Source organism: Tympanuchus pallidicinctus, unplaced genomic scaffold, assembly GCF_026119805.1.
Source record: "Tympanuchus pallidicinctus isolate F22 unplaced genomic scaffold, pur_lepc_1.0 scaffold21, whole genome shotgun sequence".
NCBI lineage: Eukaryota > Metazoa > Chordata > Aves > Galliformes > Phasianidae > Tympanuchus > Tympanuchus pallidicinctus.
The window spans coordinates 11725924-11744005 of record NW_026294733.1 but is presented as its reverse complement, the minus strand read 5'-3'; the positions used below and the strand labels follow the sequence as shown (position 1 = coordinate 11744005).

General features: G+C 52.9%; 1 protein-coding gene across 24 annotated transcripts in view; it reads left to right on the top strand.

The window, feature by feature from the left end:
- LOC128081397 (protocadherin gamma-A4-like) overlaps positions 1 to 18082 on the top strand; it is a 179201-nt gene that overhangs the window by 43789 nt on the left and 117330 nt on the right. For 3 of the 24 annotated variants that reach the window (XM_052684575.1, XM_052684585.1, XM_052684584.1), the window contains exons 2-3: positions 5120 to 5506; positions 15369 to 16055. The exons of 13 other annotated variants lie outside the window; for them this stretch is intronic. In XM_052684575.1, the coding sequence (XP_052540535.1) occupies positions 5120 to 5506; positions 15369 to 16055 (1074 nt within the window). Of the gene's footprint in view, positions 1 to 4758; positions 5507 to 14981; positions 16056 to 18082 lie in introns of all 24 variants that reach the window. 8 more of the 24 variants (XM_052684573.1, XM_052684569.1, XM_052684588.1 and 5 more) reach the window with 5 other exon arrangements.

Below are 18082 nucleotides of genomic sequence, written 5' to 3'. Positions count from 1 at the left end.
TTCCTTCCTTTGACAAAGTCTCATTCACCCAAAGGTAGAAAACTGTGTTTGAAGAGAAAGGAAGCAGAAGGTGAAAGTGTATGACGTACCATTTCTCAACAGCTTTAACATGAAAAAAAAGAAAAAAAAAAAAGAAAAAAAAGAAAACAAACAAACAAAAAGCTCCTGAAAAGGAGGTTAAACCTTTGGTCCTATTGTTTCTGCACACTTCCAATAATGAGTCTGCTTTGACAGACACCAGAAACTTTCTGTTCTTTCCATGTTCAGACCTCTTCCTGACTGGGCTTATGCTTGATGAGATTGTCTTACAGTGGAACATGAATTATCCCATGTATAAATCCTGCTTCCCATTCAAACTCTTCTCAGCCTTTCTGCTCAGTGATCTGTTGAGAGATGACCATTCTGTAGACGGGACATTGTGGAAAATGTGTGTGGGTAACTAGTGCTTTGATGCTGTTTGTTATCAACAAATATTAAAGGAATGGTAAAAAGTGTATTTGAGAATGACTGGGGGATGGTGTAGATGTAGAGCTGGTGCAGGAAGGAGAAATGTTTGAATGCCAAACTTTCAGGTGTGGAGAGGTCTTTTCTAGCACACAGATGCAGTGACAGCATCCCTTTTATGGGTTCATCACATGGTTTTCGTGTTGAATAATACTTGATGCGATGGAAGAGTGATGTCTGATGAGGGATAGCGATGTTCTTCCCTTCTGTACTTTCCACTACTTGGGCTTGTCTGTTACCAAGATTGAACCGGGCCTCAGGGGAGGAGGACTTGAATATGCTTGAAGTGTCCTTGAAGTTTCCTCGAAGTGTTACTGAATGAAACACTCTGACCAGTGGCTGACATGTGGGTAAAATTTGGATGTTGTCCATGGAGCGTGTAAAGAGTGTCGAGTGGCTGGATTTGAATGTGGGAAGAAGGTTGGTCAGCAGTGACATTGTGTGGACAGTGGATTGATTTCACAGTTGTTGTGAAGGCCTTCAACATCTCTGCACATTTTTATCTCATTTTCATTGTTTTGAATGGCAGTGGTAGTCTTCTGATAATCAAAGATTTTCAAGTAACTGTGTATGGTGACGATGAATGCATGTAACATAGTATATTTATTGTGTGAAACTGTTAATCCATCCTGTTGTCAGCAACTGCGAAATTGCGAGACCCCCCCGCGGGGTCTGATGTGCTAAGTTCCCTCCCTGCTCTAATGATTGATGTGTGATGTGGGCCCCTAGGGGCGTAGACGAAGTAATTAGGCTATATAAGGTAGTTAATACGTGTAATAAATGCCATTTTACTGCTCATCATATTGGTGTCACCTCAGTAATTGGCCAAGCTGCGGTCTCCTGGGAAAGCGGAATGGGCGCGTACTGCAACACCATCCATATTGAACTATAACATGGCATAGAGTATCTTCTTAGCTTTAAAATCCCCCTTTTCAAGGGATTTGTTCCCAGTGTTTTTGTAGCTTGTGTTTCCCATTTCTGGATAGGGATTTTGCACTTGGAAATGGCATGGTTGTATTGCAAGATCTCCTTCCTCCTTTAGCAAGGTCTCAGCTGTCTGAGTTCAGAAGTTTCCATATAAGGCAACTGAAACAGAATCCATCAAAATTTCCTGAAATAGTTAGGAGAGATTCTTATGTTGACACTTCTACATTTAAAGTTTTTTTTTTTTTTTCGTTCAAGGTGAGCAGGAGGCATAGCAAGATACTTTGTGAACCTGATGACTTTTTCTAAAGGTGTCATGCACAGGTTGAACAAAGGATGAGATGGAGGCACTACTTGCAGGTTAGGTCCTCAGCGAATTCACCGTGCTCTGTGGAAAAATGCTGCTGCTTGTAGAGAAGACTGTGTCCATACTGATGTGTTTCTCTTGACTATTTCTTTTCTGCTTGAGGGACTGTATTTACACCTAGACTTTTGTCTATGTAGAAAGGGTTTGTTGTTATTGTTGTTTGCTTATTTATATTGGATTTATTTTATTTTGGCTCTGTTGTTCATGTAAGCCACTAGCTGGGTATTTCAAGAGAGTTACAAATGGTGTGGGAGCCTGGGGATGTGTTGGCACTTCTGTGTTCGTTCCGTTTTTGTGTCTGTGCTGTAAATATAAACCTTAAAAGACTGTACGATTGTAGATCTGTGGGATGGAGGGAGAGGTTTCAGTGCAGACCTGGGACGTTCACAGCAGTCCGTGCTGAGGCTCTGATGTATTCCTCCATCAGTTAAATGTCAGTGAACGCAACGCGCTGCCGGTGCGAGACGGAACCGCAGGAGTGCGGACGCTGTCCGTGGTGCTGACAGTGTGCGGGGTTGTGGAGCGCGGGGAAGAAAACCCGGTTTATAGCAGAGAAAGTTGGTATGTTAACGTGCCTTTATTTGGGCAGCGGTATGCTTTTATTGGTGGTGCCAAGGCTGCTCCATTTCTCTTATGATTTTCCTGTCCTTAGAGGCAGTGATGCTTTCCTGAGATTCAAATTGTATGGTAAAAGCTGGAGACACAGATGAGGTCTGGGAGGTGAAAGAGTGCATCGGGAAGGACTTACACTTATGAAGACAAAGGGGAAGAGGAGCAGAAGAATGCTGTGGTGGCAGATGTCCCCTGTAAATGCAAAACTAGAACTATAACAGATCCAAGTGAGTGACCTTATCACACAGCTGCATGTGGAACTGCATGCATGGCTACCATTGGTCTCTGTTGCCTTCCTACCAGATTCTATCGTGGTTTCTTCTGGTGTGTGAGTTGGTGTCTTGTTGGAACTGTAGGTGAACTGAGAACAAGATTGGGAGCTTCAACTATTCTGGACACCAGTCTGCTGCTACAGTGAGGAAAAACAATCAGTCCAGATTGTCTGGAGGTCAAGGAATGACAGAAATGATTTCTGCCTCACTTTGGCATAGATGCTAATTTCCTTGCTTGGTTCAGTTATCCATTGGGCACGAAGTGGACGTGCCATACAATCTCAGTTTCTTTTTTAGAAAGAGTTGGACCTAGGACATACTTTCCACTGAAATAAGCCAAGCCTGCAGTGTAATCGTTACCTATGAAATACCTTAACTATGATATGATGGGAACTGCTCGGTGATGACTGTGTAGAATGGTGTGTCCCATGGCACACGTGGGCAGTCATTCAGGACTGTCCAGAGGAAAGGCAGAAATGATTTCTGCTTCACTTTGGCATAGATGCTTATTTCCTTCCTTGGTTCAGATACCCACTGTGCACACAGTGGATGTGACATACAATCTGAGTTTCTTCTTCTGAAGGAATTTGGACCCATGATGTATTTTTCCAGTGATACTGGAAAAGTCTCCAGTCTATTTGTTGCCTGTTAGATACCCTAACCACCACTTGTATGGTGGGAACTGCTCAGTGATGACAGTCCAGAATGGTGTGCTCCACGGCAGGGGTTTGAAGTAGGATGTGGGGAGCTACTGGCCAATCAAGGCACCCTGACAAGCGGAGATGTGATTTTGGAACTTGGATCCCTGCAGGATGTGAGTGGGAAGCTCCATTTGCCACGTGGGATATGAAAACAATACTGTGAAGTCACAACGGGATGAAGCGTTTCATCAGGAGTGCGCATTTGAAAGGTAGGGAAACCCTCCCTCGAGAAAAACTGTGATAAACGTGGTACAGGCTGTGTTTCTGCAGTGCATAGTTACAGCTGAAACTAAAATGGATTATACTTCAAGAAGGACAGTTTTCAATTTATTTTCTCATGAGTTGGAAATAGCAAATATTCAAGAGTATTGTCTCCGGTAATGACTGCTCTGAGCAAATGGAAGCATGAACTTTAATTATCCAAGAAGAGGAGGATACAAGGGAATGAAATGCTGACTAATATCATCGGCTTCCGTGCTCTGTGGAAAGATTGTAGTGTGGGTGCACAGCCAGCTCAGAGGATTGAACGGTGCTCCTGTTTAATTGGAGCATCTCAGTAAAGGGGATTGTTCAGTTGGGGATTTGTCTTCCTGTGGTAGTAGGAGAAGTAGACGAGGATCAGTTTTCAGGGTGAGATGGATCCAATGAACCACCATCATAGAGAAAAACAACACTGAAATGAAAAGACCAAGTTAAAAGCACATGCAGAATATGAACTAATGTTGGAGGATGCAAAAGAAAATGTACTGCAGGAAGGACTGAATGACTAATCACTGCAATGGTAGTGGAGAAGGTATGCAGTAACTTATGCAGTAATGAGATAAGACTAATGAGAACGACATAGAGATTCAAAGGAAGAGGACCACATGCAAAACAGCAGAAAGAAAGATGCATAAAGGAGCCCTGCAGTCTCTCAGATCATGAGCAAATGAAGAACAGAAAGGACTACATAGTCACCTGCAAGAAGGGAATGACTGTAGGCATCGAAATGCCGACAATATTAACGAATTGAGAGCGGGGCGGTTGTGCGGTGTCGGCGGTTGCCGCGGCAGAGGCAGCGGCGTTGCTCGGTGGAGCCGTGCGTGCAGTGCCGGGCGTCGGCTGCGGGCGCCGCTGTTCACCGCGGAGGAGAGGAAGGAGCGGAGCGCTGCAGGCAGCCCCGCCCGCTGCGGCCCGGCTCGCTCGCTCGCTCGCTGGCTGTGTCGGCGTCCGGGCGGCTGCGAGCGGCCCCTTGGTGCGGAGCGGTGCTGCAGCGAGGCGGAGGGGCGGCGGGAGCGGTCGGCAGCGGACGCCGAGCCGGAGCCGCAGAGGAAGGAAAGAGAGAAGAGGAATCAGAAGTCGGAGCGACGCAGAAACAGCGATCGTGAGGTGGCGGCAGTTCCGTGCGGGAGATGTGCGCGGCGAGAGAAGGGCGGTGGTGCCGGAGGCAGCAGGCGCTGCTGTGGTGCGTGTTGTTGGCGGCGTGGGAGGCGGCGTGGGGGCAGCTGCGCTACTCGGTGCCCGAGGAGCTGCCCAAGGGCTCGTTCGTGGGCGACGTGGCCGAGGAGCTGGCGCTGGAGCCGGCGGCGCTGGGCGGGCGCGGCGCCCGCGTGGTGTCCCAAGGCAGGACGCAGTATTTCGCTCTGCATGCGAGCAGCGGCCACTTGGTGACGGCCGAGAGGATCGACAGGGAGCAGCTGTGCGAGAGCGAACCCCAGTGCGTGCTGCGTTGTGAGCTGATCGTGGAGGGCGAGATGAAGGTTTATGCGATCGAAGTCGAAATCACGGACATTAACGACAATACACCCAGCTTCGAGGAAGTCCAAGTACAGCAAGAAATAAGCGAGACAACAGCCGTGGGATCACGGTTTCCCCTACCCGACGCAAACGATGCGGATCTGGGTGTGAATTCCCTGCAGAGCTACGCGCTGAGCGGCGACGAGCACTTCTCACTGTCGGTGCAGGCGGGAGGCGACGGCGAGAAGCGTCCCGAGCTGGTGCTGGCGAAGGCGCTGGACCGGGAGGAGGCGGCGTTTCACGAGCTGCTGCTGAGGGCGAGCGACGGCGGCGATCCGTCGCGGACGGGCACGGCGCGCATCCGCGTGGCTGTGCTGGACGCCAACGACAACGCGCCCGCGTTCAGCCAGGTGGTGTACACGGTGCGAGTGGCCGAGGACGTGCCCGTGGGCTCCACGCTGCTCAGCGTCACCGCCGCCGACCCCGACGACGGAACCAACGGCGAAATAAAATACACACTGAGAAAAACAACAAAAAAATCATCGAAGGTATTCCAGCTGGAGCATGACACGGGAGTGATAAGCCTGGTGAGGAACCTAGACTTCGAAGATGACGAACTGTATGAATTCGAGGTACAGGCACGGGATGGGGGTGGCCTTTCCGACACGGCGAAGGTGTCGATCTCGGTGACTGACGTGAACGACAACGCGCCCGAGATTTGGGTGCGTTCGGCGCTGAGCGAGATCTCGGAGGACGCGGCGCCGGGGACGGTGGTGGCGCTGTTGCACGTGCAGGACCGCGACTCGGGCGCGAACGGGGAGGTGCGGTGCAGCCTGGGCGAGAGCGTGCCGTTCCGTCTGGAGCGGGCGCTGGACGACTACTACAGCGTGGTGACGGCGCGGGAGCTGGACCGCGAGCGGGCGTCGGAGTACAACGTGACGGTGCGGGCGGCGGACGGCGGGTCGCCGGCGCTGCGGAGCGGCGCGGTGCTGGCGCTGCGGGTGCTGGACGTGAACGACAACGCGCCGGTGTTCGCGGAGGCGCGCTACAGCGCCCGTGTGGTGGAGAACAACGCGGAGGGCGCGCTGGTGCTGACGGTGCGCGCGTGGGACGCGGACTGGGGTCAGAACGCGCGCGTGCGCTACGGGCTGCGGGAGGGGCGCGTGCGGGGCGCGCCGCTGTCGTCGTACGTGTCGGTGCAGGCGGAGACGGGCGCGCTGTACGCGCTGCGCTCGTTCGACTACGAGGAGGTGCGCGAGGTGGAGCTGTGGGTGCGGGCGGAGGACGGCGGCTCGCCGCCGCTGAGCAGCAACGTGTCGGTGCGGCTGCTGATCGCGGACGAGAACGACAACGCGCCGCAGGTGCTGTACCCGCCGGCGGCGGCGATGGCGGGTGCGGGTGCGGGCTCGGGCTCGGGTGCGGGCGCGTGGAGCTGGGCGGGCGTGGAGCTGGCGCCGCGGTCGGCGGAGCCCGGCGCGCTGGTGGCCAAGGTGGTGGCGGTGGACGCGGACGCGGGGCAGAACGCGTGGCTGTCGTACGAGCTGGCCAAGGCGACGGAGCCGGGGCTGTTCCGCGTGGGGCTGCACAGCGGCGAGGTGCGCACGGCGCGCTCGCCGCTGGCCCGCGACGCGGCCCGGCACAGCTTGGTGGTGGTGGTGAAGGACCGGGGCCGGCCGGCGCTGTCGGCCACGGCCACGCTGACGGTGGTGCTGGCCGAGAGCGTGGCCGAGCTGCTGTCGGAGCTGGGCAGCGCGGCGGCGCCGGCCGAGCCCGCGCTCGGCCTGACGCGCTGGCTGGTGCTGGCCGTGGCGGCCGTGTCGTGCCTCTTGGTGGCCTCGCTGCTGCTGCTGCTGGCGCTGCGCCTGCGGCGCCGGCGGCTTTCGCGGCCGCCCGCGGCGCCTTCGGCCGGCGGCGCGTGGCGCGGCGTGCCGGCCTCGCACTTCGTGGGCATCGACGGCGTCCGCGCCTTCCTGCGCTCCTACTCGCACGACGTGTCGCTCACCGCCGACTCGCGCAAGAGCCAGCCGCGCTGCGCGGGCGGCAGCTGCTGCGACACGCTCCCGGCCCGGCCGCCGCCCGACGAGGCCGCGCCGCCGCGCGGGGAAGACGCTGCCGCGCACCGCGCCGCCGAGCCCGACGCCCTCACGGTGAGTGCTGCCACCGCGCCGCCTCCACACTGCCTCCCTCGCTGTGTCCCTCTCTCCTCGTTCCCCTGTTCCTTTGCATTTGGTTTTCCCTGATATCGCGGTTGCTCTCCTTGCTCCAGGCTTCCTTTCTTTGTGGCACTGTTGGCTTTGTTCATCTCTATTTTCTCTTCTCTGTCCTCATTTTCTCAGTTGTTTTTTGTCAACGTCCCTAATTGGCAGAGCGTTGTTCCTCTCTCGCTTGGATAGCGGTAGTGAGCGTGCCGTAGCCAGAGGCGTGTCGAGAGATTCTTTTCGGGTCTTGTGAAGTGTTTGCCCTTTCACTGCCTCCTTTCAATTCGTGCCGTTTCTCCCTCTCTCATCTTCACCCGAAGGGAGGCGACTCAGTCGTCAGATCAACTATATGCGTAATAGATTCCTTATCTTAAATCTCACTGTGAGTTTGTTTGCATGTCAATATTGACCAGTCAAACTCTGTAGGTTTGATGTCGTTCCTTCCTTTTTGAGCTAACACTCACTTTTCATTACCTACATCAGTAATTAGATGATAAATAGTAAATAGATGGTAAGTATCTCAGTTCTTTCTATTTGTTTTGTATTTTTTGTTTTCTACTGTTCTTTAGTTTGAGATTATGTGTTTGGTTGTTTTAAGTTACGTGCAGAAGTGCTCAGTGGCATAACCTGAGAAGGCTGGGCTCACTTCATTTTGTTTTATGTCATTGCTGGCTTTGTTTCCAAGGTCTGTTGCTCGGCCTCCATGGCCTGGTATCTTTCAAAGCCTGGAAGATCTGTTGAAATCACAGGACTGGGGGATGAAATGTCCATACGTACCTGGAATATTTTCATCTGTCAGGCCTTCAACACGCTTCTGTTTCCTTCTGAAGTCATTGGAGAAAAAAAAAAGAAAAGCTCTTCCTGCGGTAACAGATGCTGAAATGTTGCATTCTGGCATTGAGGTTATTTTGCTGGGAAAGCTGGAATCTGAATCTGGTATAGGAACAGGAAATAGTTGAGTCAGTGTGGCTTTGTCAGGGCAGTGGTTTCCTTTCATACCTGGTGCTGAGACTTGTATCGAGTGCATCGTTATGCAGGTTTCCCTGTCCTTAGAGACAATGACAGTCCCCTGAGAACATCGCTTCTGCTTGGTAACTGTATGTAGAGCAGTGCTGTATGGATAGAATGGCTTGTAATTGCTGCATGCAATCTCAGTAATGGATTCCATTCTCGCTGTGACCTTGACATGTGAAGCTCCTTCACAGTCATCTGTGCACATTGAGGCCTGCACTTCCGGGCTGGATGTGGTTCCTGTTTTCCGTGTGTGGATGTAAAAGCATGTGTTGCATTTGGAAAAGCGTGTGTTGAGCTGGAGGGAATCTTTCCTTCTTTTGTGAATGTCTCAGTGACGTGAAGATGGAATTTTCTCTGTAAGTGAGAAGGAAGCAGAAGATGGATGGCAGTTGCATCCAGTGTCTCAGAAACCTGAGAGTCTGAACGACCCCTGAGAAGGGGCTTAACCTACAGTTCTGTTATTTCTTGTGCCTCCAAGAGTGAGCCAGCTCTGACTGCTGCCTTAAACTTTGCACTGATTGCAGATTTTCGTATCTTCCCAATCTGACGTGTGTTTATTGCCTGGGGCGATAGAGCCCTGAAATGATACATTAATGATGCCATGTATCATTTCTCCTTCCCTTTAAACTCTTTGCAAGCTTTCTGTGCACTGATCTGTTGAGGGAAGACCGTGCCATGGATGGGAGATGTTGAAGAAAAGACCTGGCATCTTCCAAAATAGGCCCATGGGAAGCAACTTGCAGTTTCCTAGTTTCTCTATGTTTCCAACAGTGAGCTTGCTTTGGCTGCCATCTTACCCTTTGCATTGTTGGCAGAGTAGGGGGACGTGCCAAGAGCACATGTTTTGGGTGTATCAGGGGAGGTGTTCTTGAAATGGAATGATAACGACCCTATGTGTAACTTGTGCTTTCCATTGAAGCTTTTCACAACCTCTCTGCATGATGTTGAGGGTACAAATGTCCTTGTATCCACCCTTGACACATCTTTGCACAGGTAGTGGAAAAATGGGCTGGGCTGCTGCTTCTTTGAAGCTGTTTGTTATCAACAAATATTGAAGACAATCATAGGAGTTTGATTTGGGAACATCTTGGGGATGCTGTGTGTGCAGAACTTGTGGAGGAAAAAGGATTATTTGAATGCTGAGTTCACAGGACTGGAGCAGACTGTGCGAGCAGGTAATTGGTATGGTAAGAGATACTTTGTGGGTTGATCACCTTGTCTCCATGTTGAATGACATTTGCTGACAGTGAAGCAGGAGATCTGAGCCGTGGCTGGTAAGTCTTTCACTTGTCAGATTGGCCTCCCTTGTTGTCAAAGTTTAATGTGGTAGTCAGTGTGGAAGAGAGCCCTCAGCAGACTGGAACAGCTGGCTTAAGTGATTTCAGCAGTCAGGAGAAGGACTTGGATGTGCTGAAGTTTCTTTCAGCTGTCCCTCAATGACGTGCTGTTGGTAGGAGCTGACAGCCTGCTTCCTGTTGGATGTATGCATGGTGCAAGAAGAGGTAGTGAGTGCAGAGCAAGGGTGGTGAGTGGCTGGATTTGAATGTGAGCAGCAGGTGGGTCAGCAATGATGCTGTGTGGGCAATGGTTTGATTTCATAGTTGGTGTCAAGACCTGTAAGATTTATGCACCATTTTTTCCCAGTTTCATCGTCTTGCATGGTAATGGTGATCCTCTGATGACAAAATTTTTCTCTGTATACAGAGTGATGCGTATCTGTAATGTGTTATAAATCTTGGGAGAAGCCTCTAGGCTATCTAAGTGCAAGACTGTGATGAAGAGTTTTGTCAATGCTGTAATTCTGTGTATAGGCCTTCTGCCCAGGGTGGCTGTGTGCCACATTTCCCACCTTCTGAACAGAGCAGATGCATTTGGAAATGTAAAGGCTGTGATGCAGGAACTCTTGGCCTTCCTTGAACAAGTCTCAACAAACACATGAGGGCAGAATGTCTTGTGTGAAAACCCTGGGATTTAATCCTTCCTGGTTTTGGTTGTTAGAGTTCAGGTAGGATGGTTAGGCTGAGGTTGGTCTTGATGATCTGGGAAGTCTTTTCCATTCTGATCAATTCTATGATTCTATGGTTTCTTGAAATGATTTGAAAAAATGCCCATCTTCTCTCTTTTTCATCTGCAGTTTCCTATTCACTGAGGTTGAGCAGGAGAGTTGGAAACTTTATGAGAAGTGCTGAAATATTCCTGAAATGAAATTGTGTGCTGTGTAGTTCAGGGGAGGAATTTAAGGCCCTAGCTGCAAGTTGAAAATCTTTAAGTTCCAGGTGTTGTGGGTTTGGATTTTAGTGCTTACAGAGAGGACCACCAATCTTTCTTGCAGAGTTTCCCTGTGCTGCTTGACTGCTGGAAGCATTTCCTGGCCTTATGTCCATGTTCACATGTTGAATTCGAAATGGCAGCAAAAATGGTGGCTGTGTTTTCTTGACTTCTTAGTTCTGTGTTGTCTGTTCATGAGACTTGTTCACGTCAGCCACTGGCTGGGTATTGCAGGAGAGCCAGAGCTGGAGTAGAATGCCAGAGATGTGCAGGTAACTCTTTGCTCTCTTCCTTTTTTATTTCTCTGCTGCCGAGGTAAAGCTTCACAGATTGCAAAGATCCCTTCGAATTGTGGACATGAGGGAGTCGGTTCTGTACTTTGCGTAGAGCTGTCAAGGCTGAGAGTTTAGGTTTGAGTTCACGTTTGCTGCTAAGGCCTGTGCCATTTCTGCTACGATCCTGGTTTCCTTGTCCATACAGACAGTCTTGGTTCCCCGAGAATCTTGTATTTAGCAGGAGCTGCGTATGTAGAGCAGATCTGAGAAATGAAAGATCTGGGATGCAGCTGGAGGCACTGACTTCTGCGATGTTGAAGGCAAAAAAGAACAGAAGAGTGGTGTGGGGGAATGTGTCCCCTACAAACACTGATGTAGGGCCATGCCAGATGCGATGTAGTGCTGTCATTTTACACCAGCATGCACAGCTGGGTGACCATCTCTAATGGGATACAGTTTCCTTCAGAGTAGGTACTGTGGTATTTTCTTCTTATGTATGTGTAGGTAATGTGAGAAGCAGTCAAAATCAAAGATTTCTAGTTAGTCAAAGATCTTAGTGATAGCAGCAAGGTTTATTCATTATTGGAATAACGGACACACGTCCCCTACTGGCAAGGGAGAAATTACACCTCAAGCCAGTGAAATTCATGCTGTTCTGTACCCTGGGCCCGGCTCAGGTAATACCTCTCCTGGCACTCTTTGGTTGTGTCTGAGGATCCCAGTCTTCCCAACGCTGTTGCCGTGGTACATCCCTATATAAGAATTGTTACCAAACTGTTGTTGTTAGGTATGCTTTGTTCTTTGAAACATTGCAGATATCTCCAGTGTGCCCAAGTTAGCTCATCCATTCTGCTTTGTACTTTGATTGGAGGGAGATATTTCCAAGTTGGCAGCTCCGCTCTGTCCTGTGCTGGGCTCTCCCCATCCTGCGTATTTTCCTTATCTTGTGCTGTCTCAGTCCTTCCTGAGTTAGTACACCCCATTCTCAACTTCAATCTATTCATCAGCTTTGTTTTAAATAAATAACATATGCAAGAGTTTCACAAGAGTATTGCAAGTTCAGTAAAGGCCTACTCTACGCCCAGACAATACTAGAGACAACTGTTTCGCAGGAAGGTTATAAATCCAGTAAGGGCCTGCACTACATACAGAAAATGCTGTAAACTTCCACTGCAGAAGCACAGTCTACCTCTCACTGTCTCTTGTTAGAAGTTGAAGTGAAATGAAAGCAAAGTTTTTGACTATTCCAGACTGCAGGAGTGCAGTGATACAAGTGGGAACCCTCGGGTGCAGACTGCCCTGACAAAGAATGGCAGAAATCTTTTCTCCTTCACTTCTGTGCTCACTTGTACGTGTAATCATTTTCCATAGGTCACGAAGTGTTCTTTTCTTCTTGCAGCTTAGAGGTTCACAGGCAGTACAAGAGCAAAGGCCAGCCTTTAAATAGGGAGGCTGGTGGGTCAGCAGTGTATTTGGCTGCAGCATGTTTTGATTGCTATGTTGTGTCAAGCTCTGTGCCTGTTTCATTAAGCTCCTTTCTTTCATGACACGGCAATCGCGAATGCCGATCTTGTTTGTATGATCCTTCACCCAGCAACACTCTTCCAATCCAAAAAGGAGGAATTGCATGGAGTGGGAACTCATCTTCCTGAAGCACTGGAGAAAAAGGCACCCTTCCCTGCACTATGACGTGTTATGGATACTGGGGAACAGTTTCTTGTAGTCTGCTGACATTGACACAACAATAGAAACCACAGGTGAAAGTAGCACACCGTTGATCATACAATCTGGAAAGGTGAGCAAAAATTAACTGCAGAATGAGTGTAAGAATAATTAATAGAGTAGCTGGTGGAGAGGCTGCTTCTGCGGATGTGAGAAAATACTCGGAAGTCCTTTAAGTTGGAATTAAAAGTAGAATTCTCCTTGCAGCGTGTTGGAAAAGACAAACGGCAGAAGAGCACATTGCCATCGCCATGACCATGATGACGTTGGAGAAAGAAAGAATTGTTTTGCCCCTCCAAGAAGAGCCTTGCTTACAAAAAGCAAATGAAGATGCTGCTTGAACTGTCGGTGACTTTGGAGTGCTGCAGAGATGACTTCTTAAAGCAGAGTTGTGTCAGTGCAACAATACCCTGCAGCAGGGTCCCCTTGATGGGACACCTGGAAGTTTGTTTCTTTACATCTAGAAGCAGAAATGTAATGTAGAGCCAAACGAGCAGCTTGCAGGAAAAGGTTTTTGGAGATCAGAGTGGTGGTCTTGTGTGCATTCTGAAGTAGTAGCAGCAGATCATCAAGCATTCAGTATGCCCATCACCTCTGATATACCTGTGGCATGCTGGCTACTCGGGACCGTGTTACAAACTGGGCGGGAGGGCTTGCGTTCAATCCCACCATTTTGATATTGGTGTCATCCCTTGGAGGTTTGGAGCACAAAGCCAACTCTGTGAAAGGGCTCAGGGGAGATCCTGGCTCCTGCAGCATAGAATCACAGAATCACCAAGATTGGAAAAGACCTCTAAGATCATTCAGTCCTACCGTCCACGTATCAGCAATGTTTTCCATGGAATGGTTTCCCTCAGTACAACATCTAAACGTTTCTTGAACGCCTCCATTGATGGTGACTCCACCCCCTCCCTGGCAGCCCAATGCAGCATCTGACGTCTCAGAGAAGTATTTCCTAACATCAGAACCGAATCTCCAGTGGCACAACTTGGGGCCATTCCCTCCAGTCCTATTGCTTGTTATGTGGGAGAAGAGGCTGCTTTCCACCTGACCACAACCTCCCTGCAGGCAGTGTGGAGAGCTCCTTACACCACAGTGTTTGTTCCATGCCCTCTGTTCAGGATCTCAGTGAATCCAAAGGACAGCCATTCAGTTTTTCAAATTTCTCCGAATTAGATTCAAACTGAATGTGCAGTCATTGCTCCCAGAAATGCAGACAGTCTGAAATGGACAGGAGCACGATGTGTGAACCAGGGAAGCAGACAAACTGTCTGAAGACAATGGCAGTTCGCAGTGGTTTGGTATGGGAAATCCAGTTTCTGTTGCTCTTGGATATGCACGTGGCACATGGCATCCCTTTCCCATGTTGCACAGAGACCATGCAATGGTTTTGTCTAGGCTGTTGACATAGAATCTACAGAAATCTATCTGGACTCGTACAGTGCTGGAAAGCAGAGGAAGATTTTCAATCGGCAGAAATGCACGAAGAGAGGTCATTGGATTTCCCAGAGTGCAAACACGAGAGAAGACTCAGAAGTATTTAATGAAGGAAGGAATGAAGATTCTCCCTACTCACTGCTAGAAATAACGACCTGCAGGGGAACTCTACTTCGCTCTAATCATAAAAACCTTGCCGAATAGAAGAAATATGTTTTCTCAGTGGAGGGAATAAAGACTGGAAGAAGCAAAGCGTTATTTCCATGTTGCGGCGGCAGAGGCAGCGGCGTTGCTCGGTGGAGCCGTGCGTGCAGTGCCGGGCGTCGGCTGCGGGCGCCGCTGTTCACCGCGGAGGAGAGGAAGGAGCGGAGCGCTGCAGGCAGCCCCGCCCGCTGCGGCCCGGCTCGCTCGCTCGCTCGCTGGCTGTGTCGGCGTCCGGGCGGCTGCGAGCGGCCCCTTGGTGCGGAGCGGTGCTGCAGCGAGGCGGAGGGGCGGCGGGAGCGGTCGGCAGCGGACGCCGAGCCGGAACCGGAGCCGGAGAAGGCGGGAGAGAATTGGCAGAAGAAGAAGTCGGAGCGACGCAGAAGCAGCGATCGTGAGGTGGCGGCGGTTCGGTGCGGGAGATGTGCGCGGCGAGAGAAGGGCGGTGGTGCCGGAGGCAGCGGGCGCTGCTGTGGTGCGTGTTGTTGGCGGCGTGGGAGGCGGCGTGGGGGCAGCTGCGCTACTCGGTGCCCGAGGAGCTGCCCAAGGGCTCGTTCGTGGGCGACGTGGCCGAGGAGCTGGCGCTGGAGCCGGCGGCGCTCGGCGGGCGCGGCGCCCGCGTGGTGTCCCAAGGCAGGACGCAGTATTTCGCTCTGCATGCGAGCAGCGGCCACTTGGTGACGGCCGAGAGGATCGACAGGGAGCAGCTGTGCGAGAGCGAACCAAAGTGCGAGCTGCGCTGTGAGCTGATCGTGGAGGGCGAGATGAAGGTTTATTTTGTAACAGTAGAGATCATGGACATTAATGACAACGCGCCCAGCTTCAAGAATTTGGAGCTGGAACAGAAAATGAGCGAGATGACAGCCACGGGGACTCGATTTCCCTTACCTATGGCTCATGATCCGGACGTGGGTGCGAATTCCCTGCAGAGCTACGCGCTGAGCGGCGACGAGCACTTCTCGCTGTCGGTGCAGGCGGGAGGCGACGGCGAGAAGCGTCCCGAGCTGGTGCTGGCGAAGGCGCTGGACCGGGAGCAGGCGGCGTTTCACGAGCTGCTGCTGAGGGCGAGCGACGGCGGCGATCCGTCGCGGACGGGCACGGCGCGCATCCGCGTGGCTGTGCTGGACGCCAACGACAACGCGCCCGCGTTCAGCCAGGCGGTGTACACGGTGCGAGTGGCCGAGGACGTGCCCGTGGGCTCCACGCTGCTCAGCGTCACCGCCACCGACCCCGACGACGGAACCAACGGAGACATACAGTATTCATTTCCAGAGATTTCAGATAAAGCTTCGAATATTTTCCATCTTGAGCCAAAATCGGGAGCAATTAAGTTGGTGAGAAACCTGGACTTCGAGGTCTCCAGTTTCTATGAACTCGGAGTGCACGCGAGGGATGGCGGTGGGCTTTCCGACACGGCGAAGGTGTCGATCTCGGTGACGGACGTGAACGACAACGCGCCCGAGATTTGGGTGCGTTCGGCGCTGAGCGAGATCTCGGAGGACGCGGCGCCGGGGACGGTGGTGGCGCTGTTGCACGTGCAGGACCGCGACTCGGGCGCGAACGGGGAGGTGCGGTGCAGCCTGGGCGAGAGCGTGCCGTTCCGTCTGGAGCGGGCGCTGGACGACTACTACAGCGTGGTGACGGCGCGGGAGCTGGACCGCGAGCGGGCGTCGGAGTACAACGTGACGGTGCGGGCGGCAGACGGCGGGTCGCCGGCGCTGCGGAGCGGCGCGGTGCTGGCGCTGCGGGTGCTGGACGTGAACGACAACGCGCCGGTGTTCGCGGAGGCGCGCTACAGCGCCCGTGTGGCGGAGAACAACGCGGAGGGCGCGCTGGTGCTGACGGTGCGCGCGTGGGACGCGGACTGGGGTCAGAACGCGCGCGTGCGCTACGGGCTGCGGGAGGGGCGTGTGCGGGGCGCGCCGCTGTCGTCGTACGTGTCGGTGCAGGCGGAGACGGGCGCGCTGTACGCGCTGCGCTCGTTCGACTACGAGGAGGTGCGCGAGGTGGAGCTGTGGGTGCGGGCGGAGGACGGCGGCTCGCCGCCGCTGAGCAGCAACGTGTCGGTGCGGCTGCTGATCGCGGACGAGAACGACAACGCGCCGCAGGTGCTGTACCCGCCGGCGGCGGCGGCGCCGGGTGCGGGTGCGGGCTCGGGTGCGGGCGCGTGGAGCTGGGCGGGCGTGGAGCTGGCGCCGCGGTCGGCGGAGCCCGGCGCGCTGGTGGCCAAGGTGGTGGCGGTGGACGCGGACGCGGGGCAGAACGCGTGGCTGTCGTACGAGCTGGCCAAGGCGACGGAGCCGGGGCTGTTCCGCGTGGGGCTGCACAGCGGCGAGGTGCGCACGGCGCGCTCGCCGCTGGCCCGCGACGCGGCCCGGCACAGCCTGGTGGTGGTGGTGAAGGACCGGGGCCGGCCGGCGCTGTCGGCCACGGCCACGCTGACGGTGGTGCTGGCCGAGAGCGTGGCCGAGCTGCTGTCGGAGCTGGGCAGCGCGGCGGCGCCGGCCGAGCCCGCGCTCGGCCTGACGCGCTGGCTGGTGCTGGCCGTGGCGGCCGTGTCGTGCCTCTTGGTGGCCTCGCTGCTGCTGCTGCTGGCGCTGCGCCTGCGGCGCCGGCGGCTTTCGCGGCCGCCCGCGGCGCCTTCGGCCGGCGGCGCGTGGCGCGGCGTGCCGGCCTCGCACTTCGTGGGCATCGACGGCGTCCGCGCCTTCCTGCGCTCCTACTCGCACGACGTGTCGCTCACCGCCGACTCGCGCAAGAGCCAGCCGCGCTGCGCGGGCGGCAGCTGCTGCGACACGCTCCCGGCCCGGCCGCCGCCCGACGAGGCCGCGCCGCCGCGCGGGGAAGACGCTGCCGCGCACCGCGCCGCCGAGCCCGACGCCCTCACGGTGAGTGCTGCCACCGCGCCGCCTCCACACTGCCTCCCTCGCTGTGTCCCTCTCTCCTCGTTCCCCTGTTCCTTTGCATTTGGTTTTCCCTGATATCGCGGTTGCTCTCCTTGCTCCAGGCTTCCTTTCTTTGTGGCACTGTTGGCTTTGTTCATCTCTATTTTCTCTTCTCTGTCCTCATTTTCTCAGTTGTTTTTTGTCAACGTCCCTAATTTGCAGAGCGTTGTTCCTCTCTCGCTTGGACAGCGGTAGTGACAGCGCCGTAGCCAGAGGCGTGTCGAGAGATTCTATTCGGGTCTTGTGAAGTGTTTGTCCTTTCACTGCCTCCTTTCAATTCGTGCCGTTTCTCCCTCTCTCATCTTCACCCAAAGGGAGGCGACTCAGTCGTCAGATCAACTACATGCGTAATAGATTCCTTATCTTAAATCTCACTGTGAGTTTATCTGCATGTCAATATTGACCAGTCAAACACTGTAGGTTTGATGTCGTTCCTTCCTTTTTGAGCTAACACTCACTTTTCATTAGCTACATCAGTAATTAAAAACGAGTTCCATATCTGCTGAGACCGAATAAATGGCAGAGATCAGTATTTTTTTATTTTATTTTCATGGACTGATGCTGTGGCTCCCATATCAGTGATATCATGTAACAGCTGGAGCATCTCTTGCGATTGTCCTACTGGGTCTAAACGAGCTGTGTTGTAATGAAATGCCCAGAGCAGCAAAGGATGTGAGTCATGTATCTCCTCTTTGGATGGGCACAAAGGAACAGCAGGGTTGTCACTTTCAAGCGATGATTGACTGCAATGCTTTTTGCTAGCAGCATTTCTGCTGTTGTTGTCAACTTTCTTTTCTCTTTTCCTAATGGCTGCTCAGCGAATAGAACGAATCTCTATAGAGACGGGGCAGACGGAGGGTCTGAATTTCCTCTCTCTCATCTCTTTATAGATGATAGGTATCCTAGTTCTTTCTGTTTGTTGGGTC